The 19,723-nt window shown below is 39.6% G+C and overlaps 1 protein-coding gene across 1 annotated transcript in view; it reads left to right on the top strand.

Moving 5' to 3' along the window:
- ITGB6 (integrin subunit beta 6) overlaps positions 1-17,882 on the top strand; it is a 32,534-nt gene extending 14,652 nt beyond the window's left edge. Inside the window, exons 9-15 of the mRNA XM_037397596.1 lie at positions 3,415-3,549; positions 3,767-4,184; positions 5,096-5,318; positions 7,885-7,982; positions 12,748-12,867; positions 15,026-15,192; positions 17,068-17,882. Of these exons, the coding sequence (XP_037253493.1) occupies positions 3,415-3,549; positions 3,767-4,184; positions 5,096-5,318; positions 7,885-7,982; positions 12,748-12,867; positions 15,026-15,192; positions 17,068-17,169 (1,263 nt within the window). The 3' untranslated portion in view covers positions 17,170-17,882. The remainder of the gene's footprint in view (positions 1-3,414; positions 3,550-3,766; positions 4,185-5,095; positions 5,319-7,884; positions 7,983-12,747; positions 12,868-15,025; positions 15,193-17,067) is intronic.
- The last annotated feature ends 1,841 nt before the right edge of the window (positions 17,883-19,723 follow it).

Below are 19,723 nucleotides of genomic sequence, written 5' to 3'. Positions count from 1 at the left end.
ACTGTGTCAAGATACGTGGAGGTTTCTTTCCCATTTTAAAATACTCCCTATGCTTTAAAATTTCACTGAATGCACTTAGTTCTCGTGTTGCAAGGTTTTGTGAATAACAGCTCTGCATTCACCTTATCTTCCTTCATGTCTTGATGATTTCATAATAATTTGTCATTGAGACACCTTCCACCCCCCAATCTTCTCTCCAAATTGGACAATCCCAGCTTTTTAAGTCTCTCCTTGGCTGCTCCATCCCCTTGGTGACTTTATCTGACCTTCTCTTTACCCTCCCTGACTCAATGAGTCCTTCCTGAGATGTGGGGACCAGAAGCAAGACAGGGTACGCTAATAAACAGAGGCAAAATTCTGTCTTGTTCTCAGCATCCTTGCTTGTGACACCAAGGACACTGTTGGCTTTTTGGCTGTCGCATGCTTTGAGCAAGTCGTCTCCCAGAGCTGTCAGTGGTGATTTCGGTGCAGCTCCTGAGTTGTTTCAGCTGGTCCTGAGTTGTTCAGTTTCAGCCCTTTTGTGGGCAAGGGTTGGAGGGGGCTCTGAGCTCTGTGCTCGCTCCCCTCCCATAGCGGCAGGAAGGCAGCTGCAGGAATGGTGCTTCTGCCTTTGGGCCATAACTTGTCACATCCTCATTCAGGTACAGCATGTCTGGACCATGCGCCAAAATTGCTCATAGGTTCTTAAAATCCCACGTATGTTTCAAGATGTACAAAGTGTACAAGTAGCAACTTGTTACACCCAAATTTCCCAGAGCCCATTTTATTGCACTTAACCTCAAAGGTTAACAATATTATTACTTCATGATTTAAAATCTTCCAAGCAGGAAACACTGAAAACCACCTTATTTGACATAGGTGAAGACATCTGGGGTTTTTTGGACTGGGAAGGGGGAAATGCAGGTAGACCTATGGTTGAAAATCACATGCAAAACAGAAGATCTAATTCCATTTTTGTCACAGACTTTTCATACTCTCAGAAATGTAATTCAATGTCCAGTGTCTCTGCTTTTTTACTCACAAAAAAGAAATAACTATTTCCCTCACCCCCACCCAAGAACATAGGCTGAATCTTTTAATGATTTAAAGTGCTTTTGAGCCTTTGCTTGCTGTACAAACACAAGGTTTGCTAATGCCATTCACTATGTGTTGCTATCTAAAAGCTTCAGAGAGGAAGTAAGCAGAGTTAAGAAAGTCTGAATTGTCAAAATATTTGTTAAAAGGAGTTCTCATGTTCTTTCCAAGTATGATTCATTTTCTTCTGTAAGCATATTTCTACCTGCTTTGTTTAACATTGAATACTGCATAACGTTGTATCGCAGAGCTGTAGGCTAAAATGCATTGTGACAGGTATCAGGCCATTTGATTGAAGTCATTCCAGGATTTTAGAATTTCAAAAAAATTCTGCTCTTTTTTTTCAGTGCTTGGTCCTTTCACTTACAGGAAAATAAGACCAAAGAAATACTATATTAAAAAAGGACAGAGAACACAAGGGAACAAGTCTGTAGCATTGCTTTGTCTGTTGTGTCATTCAGAAAAAATTTTGACTGCAAGCGTGGTTTCTTGGTGAGTGGGTTATAGCTCACCAAACTGTCTATTTGTCCCTGTGACCAGACAGCTTACTGGATTCAAAACACCATTACAAGTCCTCAGATATTAAGATCTAAGAAACTGCAGTTTGTCACAGTGTACGTATTCATTTTCAGTGGTGTAAGGTGCATATTTTGACCTCTCACAACAGCAAGACATGTTCAAATGACCCAGTACAAAACCAGGATGCAAAGTATTCCGGCTCCGTGTTCAGCAGTATTGAATTTTTCTCATAGTTGCACTCCATTTGAGCCTTGTAGTTTTGCTGCTGGTGGGAGAGGGACTATTTGGTGATATTTCCTGTAAATTAGCACATACCAATGTTCACAGTTTTATCTAGAGGTTTGCTATATTTGGTCCTTTTGTGAGAGCCCAGCTATTGCAAACTAATTGTTATCTAAGACCCTCTGCACTATTTCAATACCAACACAAGCACCTCACTGCAAAACAAACATGAAGGGAAAATTGGAGAATCCAGAGCTACCAACATTACCAACCTGATGGCCAGGGCACAGTTTTACTGCTCTGGCTGGGTGCTGGAAAGAGCTCTGGGTATCACGTGAATCCGTCTTGCACACGTATTACTTTGGTTTACTGATAAGGTTTTCCAAATGAAAAAGATGTTGAAAAAAACATGCCAAACACAACCCTAAGACAAATGCCCAGGGAATCCAGGGCATGTACAAAGGACAGGGAGTTGTCTATGCAGGTTTATACCTATTCTACTTTTAGTTTGTTTTACCCCACCAGACCTTTACTCCAGTGAGTCATCTTGATGCCTTTACTAGAATGACTCACTGAAGTAAGGTCAGGGAGCTCCTCATGCTCTGATTGACATGCAGGGGGTATTTTGTAAAGCAATTAAACTCAGGAGAGCACAAAGCTAAGTCAGTGAGACATTTGTTCAGCAATTGCTAAGGTACTTTTGAAAAATTTCCATTTCCTAGATTTACAGTCCAGTGAAGTCATAGGGATTTTCCCCATGGTCTGCTCTAGGCTTTGGATTAAGGTTAAGTTGTGTAAGCAAAGTTGCTATAAAATATTTTAAAGAGTTAAATATAAAAACCTGGTATGAGAGTTCAGGAAGTAAGTTTTTCACTTAAGAAATGAAAGTTTGACTGGACAAATTGATTTAAGAAATGAGAACATTGTTGAATTCAACTCGAAACATCACCAACAGCTCATGAAGCAGGAATTTCCATCAGGTAAAGAAAGGCAGGGAGCCAGCCCCTAGCCACAGGAGCTCGCCATGGGGCTCGACTCTGGCTCTGGCCCGGGAAAGATCAGGCTAACTGGTGGAGGCCTCACGCTGACGCAAAACTGAGCTCAGAGCCTACGCTGCCACGAGAGAGATGGTGAGGTTTGATTCTACCAGGAGAGATAAAGAGGGAGCAATATTGACATAGGCTGGCTAATCAGGAAAAGCCCGGTGCTAGCAATGCAATCAAGGACACAAATCCATTCCTCAGTAAAACCTGAGCTAAAGGAAAAGCTGTATCAGTCAGCAGAGCACTCAGTGATGAAAGATGATTTAATAAAACATTGAATTTATTCTCCTGCAAGGGCAGGAAATAAGCCCCGTGACAGCGGATATTAAACTGATACCACCATTGCTTTCCACTGAGAGCCGCTTCTGTCGGCACTATGTTTTGCTCGTTCCCTGTTTTTCTTGCCACAGAGAAGTCTGTAAATAAAGTGCCAAATCCACAAATTTACTCCTGTGTAAGTCGGAATAAGTCACAGTCCATGTTACACAGATGTGGACCATTAGCAGCGCTTGGCAGCGTTATTGCTCCATTCATCTCACACCCTTTTTCCTTTAAGGAGCTGAGATCCGAGGTGGAGCTGGAGATCTTGGGAGAGACAGATGGGCTCAATCTCTCTTTCACAGCCATCTGTAACGAGGGGACCTTTTCTCCACATCAGAGGAAATGCTCTCGTGTTAAAGTGGGGGACACAGTAAGTAAAGAACAAATTCTCAAAAGACATGATGTCCAGAGAATTTACAACACCAGAATAGAGATGTTTTTTATTCTTTATTAAATGGTCTTCCTCCAAACAAGTTACAAAAAAGTGGGTGATATCGATGACCTTTTGTCCTCTGCGTTGTGCTCCCAGAGCACCCTGCCGAGCTACGTGTGCTGCAGACATGGACAGCCACCAATTTCTCTTTCAGGTCTCTTTCAACATGACTGTAAGACTCTCCTCTTGTGAAAAAGCCAGAAGGCATATTGTGATAAAACCCGTGGGGCTCAGCGACACTCTGGAAATGGAAATTCACCCCCAGTGCAGCTGTAACTGTCAGGCAAAGGCCGAGCTGAACAGCCCAAAATGCAACAAGGGGAAGGGATCGCTGGAGTGCGGGGTGTGCGTCTGCAGCCCGGGCTACGCGGGGCCACGCTGCGAGTGTGACGAGAGCTCCCTCGGCACCAGCTCCTGCAAGGGCTCAGCAGAGCAGAGCTCCTGCAGCGGGAGAGGGGACTGCTACTGCGGGCAGTGCGTCTGCCACCCGTCCCTGTACGGGAAGGTGTATGGGCCGCGCTGCGAGTGCGATGACTTCTCATGTGTGAGACACAGAGGGCTCCAGTGTGGAGGTACGGTCCTTTTTGGTGCCTGCATTTTCCAGCTTTATTGCCTCGCTCTCAGCTATGAGCTTGTGAATCTATATTTTTATCATATATGCCGTTGCGATCTATTCTGTATGAAGTGTAATTTACAATTTCTGAATGATGTTTAGACTTAAACCAAGAAACAGTTTTTAACCCTGATTTCAAATTTAAAAACCTTTACCCAGCTAGTCTAAGTTGGCATGGCTTTATTGGAGCGTATCAGCTACTATCACGGTGGGTCAGGCTTTTCATGGCTGTAGATGGTTGTTGTTCCAAAGAAGTTTAGGTGAGTATATGGACATACGTCAGCGTTAGCCAGTGTAAAATTTCACTCTGATGTAATTAGCAAAGCATGGCAATCTTAATTAATCTTAACTAACCACTTTTAGGATAATTCTGGTATTTTTATAATTTTAACCCAGTAACCTCAATGATTCTTGGTTTATCTTGGTAACATACAATCAGAATTGGAGAACTTCTGTTTATGATTTTTTTTCCTGGGCTATACCATTATAAATCAGAAGTGATTCTATTGAAACAATGGGAATAGCATTAAACTGGCAGGAACCAGCAATGAGATTGTGCTGAATAGATAGGCTGAAATTCTGCTGCTATAAATGAAAGAGGATTTATGCATTAGATTGTGCACTGTCAGGATATAAGATCTATGTGGAGGACTCCAGTGAAGAGAATGGAGCTGCACTGGCTTACAGCCAGTCTAAGTGAAAATTTGATCCTCTGGCTTAAAACTGAAAATGCTGGGGGAAGAAGAAATGTTTAAGAGTGAGAAGAGGTGGAGAGGGGAAAATACCTGCTATTAAGGAGAATGATTTTAAAGGCCATCATTCAGATTCGTATTAAAAGACTGATTTGAAGTATGATAAATGTTTTTCCAGGCAATGGTGACTGTGACTGCGGGGAATGCATGTGCCACAGTGGATGGACTGGGGAATACTGTAATTGCACAACTGACACCAGCGCCTGTATTGCTGAGGATGGGACGCTGTGCAGTGGGAGAGGCGAATGCATCTGTGGGTCTTGTGCTTGCACCCATCCAGGGGCTTCAGGCCAAACGTGTGAAAAATGCCCTCTCTGCAGTGACCCTTGCAGTTCCAGGCGGTAATGTGCTGTTTTTGTCTCCGATATTTATATCATCCAGGTATCTAGTTCCTATATTGCCTCAGCAGTGTGCTCACTGCCACTACCGTAAATTGGATTTACAGACCAGAACTCAAGATCTTCTCTGCCCTTTGAGAGGGGTAGTCATAACACGTACATCAACCATTTATCAGCATTACTTTTGCACAAAAGAACTGTATGGAAAACAGTTTAATCACCTTAGAGCAGCGCAAGTAAAACATCACACTTCCACTGCTGTCACTGGCTGTACAACTAATCAGAATGGTGGCCTTATATGACAACATCAGACAATGACAGATGAACCTCCTTCCAGTCCACAATACAGAATGAAAATATCCCAGCATAGCTGCCACGGCAAAATTGAGGACTCAGAGAAAAATTTGACATTTGTATTACGATTCTCATGCATATGAATTAATAAGGTCATGCTGTCTGCTCAAGCTTTACACATGTGCAAATTCGTAGTCCAAATTCAGTTAAGCCTGGCTGAATTAAAGAGGCCCCACTATGATAAACTAGGTCATAGTCTAGGGATGAAATCAGTGGGTAGCTGTATGTCATGTATAAGTGGATGCTAAATTGATAGTAAATGGTGAATTGTCTTCCGTTCACTGAGCATACAAAATTTATGTATCTTTTCTGCTGTGACATGTGGTGTATGGTACAGTGCATGATAGGAGAAGCAACCAAAAATGTGTGTGGCATAAAGCTGACCACTCTAAGTAGACCCACGCTTACCCTTGTATTACATGAGCTCTTGCCAGGCTAAAGTCAGTCTAAAACGAGCGGTCTTCAGTAGAAATCTAAGCTAGAAATTGAATTAAGCTTCATGGAACACATGATATTAATGACCCGGGTTTTGCTTGCTGAGCGCTGGAGTCAGTGTAAGTTTCATTAATGTTTCATGATGGTGTCACGTCTACTTATTTAGAGTTAAGGCCCATTTCTCTTCCATACCAGCTCTCTACCACTGTATTTTCATGCCTGCTGTTGCAGCCTACACTATATCTGAGATGAGAAGCTATTCTATGGCATGTGATTAAATCATCATTTATGTTAGTGCTAAATTTGACCTACAAAAGCAAGCCTATCCAATTGTTCAAAGCTTTAAGTAAAGACAACTTCTGCATGAAGCTGCTCTAAACACGAAGGACAATGCTGCTGTTTTGCTCTGCCCAATTTGGCAGAGAATAAGAAATATAAAGTTACATGATGGGCATTACATTAGCCTACTCAAACATGTATATTGCATGCAGTGTTAGATCTTTTCTCTCTGTTTCAGCCCTTGCTGAAACGCAGGGCAGGGAAAGCCAAAAGAGAGAGAGCATTGGGAATACTTGGGTAGGGTAACCAAGAGAGCTGAAAGACCAGGTCAGGGGGGATGGAGATCAATGGCTAGGCAGCTGAGAAAAAGAGTGGTAGTATGAGAAACATGGCAAATATGACAAAAACACCAACAACGCTGAATGCGTCTCCATGAGATAGAGGCTATCCCATTACCCGCTTGCTTTTACTATTCGCCATCTCCACAGCGAGTGATAAGATCATCTTCATCCCGTGAAGATAATCTCAGCAGCCTCAGCCTACTCCCATGGATACATGTCAATTCAATGCAACAGGAGACGGTGAGGTTTTTGGGGAATGTTTTGTCGCAGTTGTTCTCTTTTCTTATCTTTAAGCAGTCAGTCCTTCAGGCTGCTTCTCAGAGTCTCAGCCCCTCAGTCTGGCCAAAGCTATTTGTGAAGAATCAGCAAGATACATTGTGCATCAAAAATTTTCATATATGAATTCTGTTTGTTGTTTCCTTTTTTCATGAATAAACTCTGGATTTATTAAAATCCTCATTGAATTTCTGGGAAGATTTTCAGAGACTTCTAAAGGAATTGGTTTAGATTGCATTTTAAAATAATATTTCAGTCATTCCACCATTAAATAAGGTAAATAATTTCCCAATAAATTGCAATGGTATAATTAGGATCTGAGTAAGTAATTCCTGAGACAAGTAATCACATTCAAGAGACATCTGTTAAGACACCTGAATAGTGTTTTAATACATTATTCAACAGACTTTCAACAAAGGAAGACTTATAGTAGGTGCCCAAGCTTGATGTCTCTGAAGTCGATTTCAGATATCGTTAACCTGATAGGCACTCCTTCAGCTGGTATTTAGCGTGAGCTTAGTTCAGAATATTTATTTCTGAAAATGAATGTTACGTGTGAGTCACCCCATGTCTTTGATAGACCTACATGAATAATGTTGCCTGGGGTTCTGTCTGGTAGCTAATAGGCTGGGAGGAACAAGAGAGAGCTTATCCACAATACCTTTATTCAGGTAGAGGGACTTTTTTGGTGGTTTGTGGGGGTTTTGTTGATTTTTTTTTTTTTTTTTGTGGCAATACGTATCATATTTCTGAGAACTACTTTATCCATAGCACAAACCCTTTTGTTTAGCTGCTTTTTAAAATGCAGATGCATATGTACTGGCTTTTATATTCTTGCTTTGTGACAGGCAGAGATTGATGAGCTGCTGAATTATTTTCTGCAGGAGCTGTGTGGAATGTCACTTGGCTTCTGATGACAAGTCACTGGGAGAATGCAGTGAAAAATGCAAATCAGTTGATGCAACCATCAGCACAGCAAAGGGTTTGTATCCTCAGACTTCCTTTTCTGTCCATGCATGATAGTGATAGTTTCCACTTTCAGTAATTTTATATTTGAAAGTAGCCTTGGTTTTCTGCTGTGGAATTATGTGAAGGCTCATAAGGCAATTGCTGTCTGTCTGCGGTTCTTCTGTGGTAAGTAGGAAATGCAGATCAGTCCTGGTATTACCCTTCCAGGTTAATTAACTCATTGGATCATGCCTACTAGAAAGTATAGAATTTAATAAATACGTTCCCTACAAATCAGTGGGTGATGAAAGCTCCCGAGATTAAGTCACACCTGTACCACGGGTTCTAGCCTGGCTTCTTTTCCCACACAAATGCAAAACCTGACTCTGGTCCGTATGCAGACCCTTGATTACAGCTGGCAAACAGAGTCCTTTAACCTGTGGCAAAGACATTTCTAGTATTCTAAAGGCTCAGCGCATCTTTCGATTACTCACTTTAATTCAAAACTGCCCTCTGTCAATAGGAATTTCTGAATAGGAATTAACCTTGAATAAAATAGTACTCAGAAAAAATATAACTTTAAATGGAAGAGTGCATCTTTTTCTTTCCTGTAGAGGAAGGTGCTCGCCTGTTTCAGTAGGCAGTCTGTATTTATTATAACGGCAGTTCTAGTCCCAATCCTATGGCAAAATGCTGTTGTTAGGTGAGGCAGGACATAGGTACATTATATCCACATCGCAGATATACTGTAAGCATTAAATAAGACAACTGTAGGAATTAGGATGATAATGCAGAATGCTGTATGCACATACAAGGTTTGTGCCTGCAAACCGTTGGAAGCCCATCCAGCACTGCATGCATGCAGAAATTTCATTAACGTACATCTTCCCATCAAAGCTACACCTTTTTGTTCTTAATATTACTCCACAATACAGAGCCCAAAACTTGCAAATATTGCCCTCATAAAGAAACCTAATTCTTATTTTCTATTTTTATAACATTTATTATTATGCTTTGCCTTTCTAGACATCAGTATTTGTTTATAAATATTAAAGCGTCTTTACAAGCTTAAAAAAAATAGAAACACTGTTATTGTATTTCTGCAGTTAGTAAAGTTTTCGGGTTGCTATTGCCAGATGGTGGATATTTGTAGCTAGGAACATATAAGACAGTCTACTTTCACATATAATGAATACTAATCAAAAGTAGAAACAGGCGCTTAAGTGGCTCTGTTCACATACACAGAGGTCACAGGAATACGAACATGACAACATCTCCTGTTCCTGCTTATTTCCTTTTTTTCATGTCCTGTGCTTCCCTGCTTTGTCAGCTACTTCTTTAGATTTAAAATTTCTTTGCAGCAGAAGACTGGATAACTGTTTTCATCCTAATCCCTAAAAAAAAAAAAAATAAAAAAAAAAAAAAGAGCTGTTGCAAAATGTGTTTCATCTTGAATGCTTGTGTAATAGCTCAAAGGATTTGTTTTGGCACAGAGGTAGCTTCATTAAGAAGTCCTGAGAGGGAAAAAAAATAATCTTCAAAATAATAATAATAAAAATAATCCTAAAATCAAAAGTATATTATCTAAATAGGAAAAAAAAAAATGAAAGTGAGATTACTAAACAACCACATAATAAAGACAGATTATTGAACAACTTAATATGGTAGCATAGTGCTTCTTTCTGGTTCATATTTCAGTTTCTTTAATGCTTCAAGGCTTTTTGAAAACTAGCTAGATTAAATAACATATTAGCACTTTAAAGATTTACTTTCTTTTTTGCATGGGTATGTTGCAACACAGTGACTGGAACTGTGGAGCAACACAAAAAGCGTAGGCTTTACATTTTCCTGTTTGCTGGGAATGCCTGTTTTAGCCTCTGAGCCATGCCTTTCGCCTCCTCTGCCTTGGTTCTGTGGGTGCCGGGGGTTCCTCCTGCTCCCCTGCACCAGGGTCACCGGCACAGCGGTGGCGTGAGCATCCTCTCCGCCTGGGGAGCCAGCAGGCACAGGGTGGCACAGCAGCTTTGGAGGTGCTGGTGGCCTCCTATTTACTGGGCTTATCTGCACAGCAGGCATCACTTCTGAATATTTACTTTCATCCATTTTTAATATTTGAATGTTAAATAGGGCTAATCCCCCCTTTGCCAGACGGGTGTAAGAGAAGCCCTTGTTGTTCTACTTGCTACCCAGGAGGAACTGCAAATCCCCAAAAGCGACTCCTGCCACTACTGCAGCCACAGGACACCAGGCTGCTCCTACCACAGCCCCAACGGGGACGGTTACACTTTCCATTTTTCCTACCCTGTGGTGTTGACACCACACAAATTCCCAGTGCAGCAGCAAAGTGGATGCTGGTGTCTGAATAAGTGTCTATATCAGCCCTGCTCTGATTCAAAGTGAGATGAAGCTGTTAAAAAAAGCATTTTGTTGAGCAAAAGACAAACAAGAAAGGGCACAGCAACATTTAAATTTACGGTTAGTTTTTTTGGTTGAAACCTTTATCTAAGTATCTGTTAGGAAACAGTCTTCCGCACTTGAGCGCCTCAGCTTGCCACTGTTACCCAATTATTCTTGCAGTGTGAATCCAGTGATTTCAAATACCATTGACATTAATGGAATTAGACTGCAGGCAGAGGTGGGGAAAGGATGATGATTCACTGTAAAACACAGAAAATTACAACAGTGTATATTACAGGAGTTTATCTAACTAGGCAAATTTTTGTGCTGATGAACTGAAAATAATCTATACAACAGCCTCTCTTAGTGTTCCCTCATCCTAAAAATAACATCAGAGAAATAAAAACGCTAAGCATAAGCTGGGTTCTGAATAGCTTGAACTGGCATCTTTGCTTTCATTTCCACATCCTTACACATGATCAGATTTCTGCTCCCCTTGGTCTCAAATCATGACATTAAATTTAAAATTACAATTTTAAAATAACTAATATATTTGTAGTTACCACCTTCTGGATGGTATTTGGAATATGTCTGCAAGTTTTTCTCTGCCTTCAGGATAGTTAGCTACCCTTTTCCTCCTTTTTTTTTTTCTTTTTTTTTTTTTTTTTTTCATTTACAAACCAAGCTAATATTCTTTGGATCTGCTTGCTTAAAAGAGTTGGGAAACAACAAATATTGCAAAACTTTTGATGGTGTTACTGGAATTGTGACCCAGCAATGAGTGCCATTAACTCAGTACACTCAGTCTGCAGTTTCTGGCCCTTCTAACAAAACCAAATCTTGTTAAATCAGCAAGTCTTCTCTGCCTGTTACCCTGATAGATAACATACTGCTCTGCCACCAAGGACAGGCAACAGGTTAAATACAAGTTTATTACAAATCAAGAACACGTTTCCATTAAAATCCAACCAGATAGGATTATCTTTTCATAACAAAGCAGAGAAAAGGACTGTAGGGTAGTCAACTATTTATGCTGTCTTATTTTCTATGGTGTTTAATAGCGTTTTGTGTAAGACCAGACTTCATGATAATAACCAATATAAAAAAAAGTAAGCACTTATTTCTTTATGTACCATAGATTCCTTTAAAATTCACCTTCCTGTCTGATTCCTACTTTATATTTCATTATTCTTCATACTAAAGTTTGAGGACTTAAGATTTTTAGCACAGTTGCTTATGAAATTTCAGTAAGAATTTTGAATAGGTAAGAAATAATGAATAGTCACAATTATTTTTAAAGAAATGTTTGAGAAGCCTACTTTTTTTTCTTACCTCTAAAAATAAAACCTAAGAAGTTTTTCTAAGAAGGTATTGAAAAATATACCTAGATTTCCAATGCTGTAGTCATTGGAAATCCATATAATCTTGGGCTATATGGAAACATAAGCATTCAGGCCCAGAGGTATTATTGCACACAGTTATAAGGACAGATATTTTTGCTCTGTAAAAATATTATATAATGGTTCTGCTTCAAATTACAGCATTTCTGGCTCTGGACCTGTAGTCTCCATTTTTGACTGTCTTGTTTGCATTATATGGTCCCTCACAGCCAGCTTCTTCCTGGCTCCCTGTTCCCTCCCTTTCGATAAACTTTTCTTAGCAGAACCAATTTCCCAGTTAAGAATCATCCAGGAAAAAAAATGTATTCAGTTTTTGTGCAGATCTGCATTAAATGAAGAGACAAATAAATGGGGGCAGACTGCCATCTCAGGTTACCTTTTATCTGTTTCCCCTAGAATCACATTACAAAGATCCCAGAATCGCAGTTTTCTATTATTATTCTATATTTACTGTTGTGACAGTACTGGACAGATTACTGGACAAGTAATCATTGAGAGGGCTATTGAGGAAGAAATGAATGGCAGCCCATTTAACAGTATCCATTGCTGTTTGATGTACTTATATCTACTTCTGAAACATAATCTAGACATGGTAGGAGTAGCTGTAGACCAAAGAGAACATACTGTTCACTTTGTCCTGGAATTAGGGACTATTACATTTCCTAGACAGCTGGTGGTTAAGCATTGTGGAAGCACTTCCAATTTGTTGAAATTCACAGCATGCTAGATTAATAAGGTGCACTAGGTCGTCAGTGCAGACTGACAGCACCTGGATCAGTTCTTTGGAAATACAAGTGAAAAATCAGAAACAAAACAAAGCTTGGGTTGGAAGAAAAGTTGTTTAACTTTAGTAGAAATTCTGAAGGTAACTCTGCTTTTGTCTTTCACTCCTTACCGTCCACAGGCAAGGCTGTGACAAACACGATGCCAGCAGTCTCTCTTGATATTACATGTTAAATTTCATTCGATCTGATGAGTGACTTTTTTCCCCTCCCTCTGCAGATTATTCAGAGGAAAAATCCATTCCCTGCTCTTTGCAGGGGGAAAATGAATGTATAACCACATTTCTACTGGCTGTGGATGAACAGGGAAGGACAGTCATTCATAGCATAGAACAGAAGGGTAAGCAGCGAATATTGCTTTTTCTGTGTGAAACCTGATTTAAAGACACAGGCAGGCTGAGCTACCCAGCAGCTGAGCTCTTTTAAGCAGCACTGCACCTCCTTGTGTTTACAGCTCTCCTCTGCTCAGCCAAAAAAGCACCTCCTCAAGTCCTTATTTGATGTGGTAATAAAATAAATACTTGCCCTTTCGTGAAAGATGGGCAGAATGATTCCTGGGCGGCAAGAGTAAGTTAATTTTTCTAAAGCCCTGTGCAATTCTAAGATGATGATACCAAATGTCATTTGTATTATATGAGAAAGCTAGAATTCACTTTGTAATTACATATATTCCATAGATGGACACATATCCAAAAGACTGCCTGATTGGGTATACCTGATGAAATTCTAAAATTTATTTATAATTACATTTAATGTTGCAGCATCATTAAGTTTTGGTATTCAACAGATCACTTTATATCCTTTCATTTAACATCACTTCTTTATTTACTGTTGTTTCACTACTGATTTTTCATTAAACCTCCTAATCATATGGGACAGGAGGGAACACAGACACAACTTCTCAGCTGCCAAACAGTTTAGTTTCCAGGCAATACAGATCCCACCCCACTCCCCTTATTTTTTTTTACATACTCAGCTTCTCAGTGCTAAATATTAGTTATGTTTTTGGGAAAGCCATGCAGATTTGGAACCACATTTGGTTGGCACAAATGGTGGCTTTTTAAGCCTTTGCGTAGCTTTTCTCTAGCATACATGTGAGAAAGAAAGTGATTTCACAGTGCAAAAAAGCAGCTTCTACCATAAGAATGGTAGGCTGGTTTTGTATGGGTTATTATTAAAGGTGGTTGTAACAAAGCTTAGTACTAAAGCAGCACATCCCTTTGTAAACTACACCCTTAAGACTAAAGGACTTAAGGGTAAGATTTTCGCTTTATTAAATACATTTACCATGTATTTTAAGTAGATCTGGGGGCGGGGGGAAGTGAAAGAAATATCTTAGGGAAGGCACAGTTCATTAAATGCTGTGTAGTGGCCCTCCCACAGCTCTGCAATAACCAGTTTCTCTGTCATCTGCTGCTCTGCTCCTGGGCCTGGAAACTTGTGCTGTGGCAGCTGCGACGCATGTGAATGTGAACTGAGAAGAGACCTCCAGAAAGGCTCTAGAAATTTATTTCATTTATGGAACTGGAGTCAAGATGGCACCAGTAGCCAGAGCATTAACCAGAGCTCAAACCAGACTCCTCAGAATTAGTGAAGCGATGACATCATGCAAAAAAGCAATGTGAAACCATTTGGCTTACAGTCATGTAAACCAAATAAGACTTAAATGAATTTTTCAATGTCCTTAAACCATGGTTCAGCAGAAAAATTTGTAAAATAGTAGTGTTCACCAACTTCCATCAGCAATACTTTTTAATATAAAAGTAATCAATTTTCCATGTGTTTTGGCAAAGCAAAAACTTGAATTTTAATTTTGACTTTCTGTAATATTGTATGATAAAATTTATTGCCAAACTTGAAATGCCGAATTCATTCAGACTGTTCAGTCCAATGTTTTCAGCCAGTCTAATGGATTTTTCCCTCATTGTTTTCATGAGTAAAATGCAGTTTCCTCTGTTTTCTCAATATCATTGGTGACTTCACCTTGATATAAATCTCATTACACTAAATATTAGTTAATTGAAGTAGAGTTTCAGCCATTACATTGTGAAATTCATACTCTAGTTAACTCAGCCCTGTTCTTCTAGAGTTATATTGACATAGATCTTAAAATAATTTTCTAACATTTCAGAATATGGGTCTCCAACAGCTGCTAACCAACATAGTAAAAGGCCAGTGGAAAAAGTTAGCAATTCATTTGTTTATCCTTTGTCCTGGTTTTGGCTGGGATAGAGTTAATTTTCTTCCTAGTAGCTGGTATAATGCTGTGTTTCGGATTTAGGATGACATACCTTATTATTAATATTTAATGCAATATTTTTCAGCCAGTTCCACAAGCTCTTGAGCAAGCTAGCAGGAGGAAAATAACATGGAATTGAAAGAAAAGTCATGCACAACTCGCAGCAAATAAGAAGCCCAGCATGCCTCTTGGCTGTTCTTAATTGTCTAAAAATGTATTGATTGGATATCCACAGTCATAATTGGTTTTGTCTCCACAGATTGCCCACAGCTTCCAAATATCCCAATGATAATGGTGGGTGTCACCCTTGCTATCCTTCTCATTGGCATTGTTTTACTTTGTATATGGAAATTATTGGTGTCAGTTCAAGACCGAAAAGAGGTGGCCAAGTTTGAAGCAGAAAAATCAAAAGTTAAATGGCAGACGGTATGTTAAATGTATTGATTTATATTTATATGAGGTTCTTTAATTTGGTTGCATGATCCACAATTGCCTTCAAAATTCTGTGTCTTGGTTTTGTTCTTTTATGTTGATAGATTTTGCTGGTAGGTTTTCACTACATTTATTAGTCTGTAAAGTAAAATTGCAATTTTTTAGGGATGAGAAATAGTTAGGAGTTCCATCTCCTGGTTTAAGTTCTTCCACATGTAAAAGCATGCAGAAAACATCTTTTTTATTTGTCATTTTTAATTAGTACCTTGCCTTTGATTAATCTTAGCAAAGTTGTTCGCTGCCCATGTAATTATCAGAGGTGTACCCATCTGCCCAGAAACAGAGCCTGTTCTAGGAAAGAGAGATTATTGATGGCCTCCGTCATGATGAGAGCCCACTCACGCAGACGAGCAATGAATGTAAGCTGTCCAAAATGTAGGTGAAAGGACGGGGAAATTCAGGCTTTCTTGTCTGTGTGGACATCTAAGGCAAGCTTATACCACATGTTCCCTTTTCTTCTTTCCTTTCTGCCCTTGACTTTTTTGCTTTTCTGCAAAAACTTTCAGACTTCTGAGGTTCTTTGGAAAAACAGTATGTTGAGTAAGCGTTTCTGGTGGGTGTCAGGAGGATGGGCGATACGCTGCCATTCACCCAGCTCTGCATCTTGTACAGAGCCCTGTGATTGCAGCATTTCTGCAAGAATGGACACTGCTGGCCTTTCAGCTTTTGAGATGGGAAAAATCAGTTACTTACAGGCAAGGCTACTTGAGAATGTTTTCTTAATCCTTCGGGAAAGCTACCTATAGTAAGAGGGAAGGGAAGGATACACTTGATTGAAGCATTTTAATATTGTGTCACAAGAGAAAATGATAGGAAGTGAACGATGAGAGGCTAGGATTAAAAGCCCAGGTGGATTTGCCCTTCTCCCAATGGTGGTAGTCTGTGTGGCTCAAGCAAGAGGACCATGACAAGTCACACTTCACTGCTAAGACACTGTCTGTGCTTCTAGAATGGTCCAGCCACCACATTTGATACACAAAGTGTATTGGACGTATTTGATAAAGCATAGTTTGATGATGTGCATTACTTTAATCCGGGAGACATGCAAAGGGAAGCATGGTCCTGACCCTGGACTGGTTTGTGCCACCTCATATAGACCAGCCTGAATTTCAGTGGCTTGGAACACAAGTGAGCTGCTGCAGGCTGTTCTAAAATGATCAAAGTTTCGAAATTACTTCTGTACAAAGAATAGACCGGAAGTCCTCCCTAGGGAAAAGAAACAGCAGGAGGAGGGTGTGTTACTGGTCTATAAAATGATGACTAGGGAAATTGAAGACGGGATGTTTGTTCACTGATTTTTCCCATACAAGCCTGGTGAGATAGCAGGCTCCAAAGAAGCCTAAAGACACTGTTACACAACACCTGCTTAGGGCATCCTACTTATTTCCAAAGATATTCTCAATGATAAAAGTTTGCATGGATTCAAAATGTCTATAGACAAATCCACAGGAGGAGGACATCCCCTCTGACCCAGGAGGTTTGTGAAATGTGCGTCAGCTTTTCCATGGGCAGCCAGCATCGCCCACTGTTGGGAGCACATTGCTGGGCCAGGCAGATGCCTGGCCCGAGTTTCTCCTGGAGTACTAATCATCATCTTCTGCACGCTGGGAAGCAGAGCGGTACTAGCTGATGCATGTACGACCTGCATCATAACACTGGGTCAGGAATCATGGACCAAAACGGTCCCTTTGTTGAAGAGGTACGCTCAAGGCAGTGGTGTGCAGGTAGGTCTGCTTGCAGCTGAAGCAATGGCAAGTTGAGTTAAACATTGCATGACTGGCATTTCTTCTGTTTTTTTGTGTTTTTTAGGAAACAAATCCACTGTACAGAGGCTCAACAAGCACTTTTAAAAATGTAACTTACAAGAACCAAGAAAAGCAAAAAGGGGCCATGGCTGCAGATTTCTCTTAGCACCTCTGACACAACAAGCTTGATTTTACTGGCAGGAAATCTAAAACCACTTGTTTCTTCTCAGCTGATTATGCAATATTTGTTTGCACGTTGCAGCGGTATAATTATTCTGTTAGAGAAAATATATTTTGTGTTGGGAGAACTATAGGTAACATATTCGTGGTAAAGGTTAGTAGAAATATTTAAAAAACCAGCCTTTAATATTAATAGCCCCTGTCTTAAAAAAAATAGCATCACAAGTATTTTTCATTTTCTCATTAATACTGAGGATTAAAAATTACCATATATAAGTCTATTTTTGTGAAATTAGTTATATACAATGATCTGTGTACTACTTTGCTCACAGGTGCAATCCCATATATTTGTGTTTAGGAATGTCTTTGTACCAGTCTATCTGGTGGCTTGCTTTAAATTTAGAAAGAGAATTTTTTCATCAATGCTGCTTAAACTACTGGGGTTAGAGGTTCCTCACACCACCTGTGTGACTGAATAGTTTTTAATCAGAAACGAGTAGTGTAATTGCCTATCTTCTGTGTATCTAATGTATATGGATACATCCCCCCTCTAATTCTTATTTCTTGTCCTGTTTAACTCTTTCCTTGCCCTTGTTGCTGTTTGATGTTCTTTAAGAACCCAGTCCCTGGGGTTATCTCAGGGAAAGCTAAATCAAGCCCTTATTCACTTGCAGAGTTGTTTTTTGTTCCAGGCATAGACTGCTTTTTTTTTTTTTTTTCCTTTTCTTTTTCCTCTCCCTTCTTTCCTTTAAATTCTAGTAGAAAGGATCCAGAGCTAAAGAGAAATATTTTTAACTTAGAGACCCCGGTAGAGAAACTTTAAACCAGATTACTAGAACTCCATTTCACCATTTACATACTATTTAGGCACTCAAAATAAACCTCACATGCTGGACCATTACATGAACAGTTGCAGAAGCCCTTTGGAAGCAGGAAAAGTTCACACACAAAGGCTCAGTATCACACACAAAGACAGTACTCTTTTGGTGATATATCCAAAATTGTGAGGTTCTTTCAATACCCAGTAGCCAAGCCATTTATTCATGTATGAAATAATGTATTCATCTTTTTGGGGCTGTTGGGTGGCATTTTTTTTTTTTCAAACTAAGCGACATATAGGTCTATGGATTCCACTTCATATTGATTTCCATGAAATTAATGAGGATTTTTAAACCTCAGTTTTAGCTAGTTACTAATGACTTCCCACAAATTCTTAAAATGCAGTGTTGTTATCATGCATAGCACTAGGGAAAAAAAGCCCCAATAAAATCAGCTAAGATGCTGGCATAAATAATTACTACATTGAGCTATTTTAAGCTAACAATAACATACTTCACTTTTTAATATCACTTTTCCTCTGCAATTTTAGTACTCTGGAACAGATGGTCAAAATGTACATATGAATATACTTACAAAAAAGACTTAGAAATCAAAGATACATTGACACAGCTACAGACAAACGATGACATACATTCCCTATGGTAAATCACATATTTGGTCTAAAAAAACTTGATGGAAATTTTGTAATAAATATTTACAAAGTCTGTGCAACTTCAGTCTCTATATCCTCTACAATTCCTGGATGTGAGACTGATATATTAGCTAGCTCTGACCCATGCCTGTTTTAGGGCTTGATCCAAAGCCTACTGGAGTTAATGGCTACTGATGAGGATCTAGTTTCAGTGAAACTATTAGTTTTGGTTTACAAAGATTGTTTTGTTTAAACAAACCGGCTAATACTGTCTATTAGTGGCTTAGAACCTATAGCATATATTTCTGTGCAAAGATAAATAAACAGTATCAGATGCCTTTGGAAAGAAGGTGAAGCTATAACCACATATTAAATACAGAATTATTGCAGTGTGAAGGAACTGATGGCTGTCAGTAAACTGGAACAGATTAATTATAGGTTCACATCTGTACTCTTCAGTATTCCTGCATATCTCATAGTGGAAAAAGTGCACAAAGGCTTGCATCTGTGACTCTTCCAACCACTAGACCCCCACAGATGTCAGTGCAAGTTACACATGGGACCAAATCCAGTTTCCCTGACACATGGATAAAGACACAGGAGGCAAAGCTGGCCCCTGGATTCTGTCTCAGATTGCACTTGGGTCAGGATTACCTAAGGAACTAGGGAAATCTGGATTTAGCCCATGTAAATTATCTGTTACTCTCTTGTTTTTCATGTAGAAGTCATCAAATGACAAACTTTCTCTGAAAGAAATTAAAATACTTTTATTACTTTTAAAGTAATAAAAATCTATACTGTTTATTAAATACCTTTTAAGGTCTGTTTCTGAGAAGGCTGATTCTGCTACTCAGTATTAGGGTTGAAAGCCCTTCTTCTGTAGGTCACCCATTTCAACATTGAAATACATTTTGATATTCAAATGTTGCTAACAAAGTGGTGTTCACACTTCATATCAAATACTTGGTGGTCTACATTCCCTGTTCCTAGGGGAGACTTCATTTCACAAAGCTGCTTGCTCTCTTCCCATCACTTGCCTCTTCTGATCATCAGCAAAAATCCAATTGTA

The sequence above is a fragment of the Falco rusticolus genome, chromosome 8 (genome assembly GCF_015220075.1).
Source record: "Falco rusticolus isolate bFalRus1 chromosome 8, bFalRus1.pri, whole genome shotgun sequence".
NCBI classification, from domain to species: domain Eukaryota; kingdom Metazoa; phylum Chordata; class Aves; order Falconiformes; family Falconidae; genus Falco; species Falco rusticolus.
Note: the sequence above shows the minus strand (reverse complement) of the source record. Positions and strands in the feature narration are given on the sequence as shown.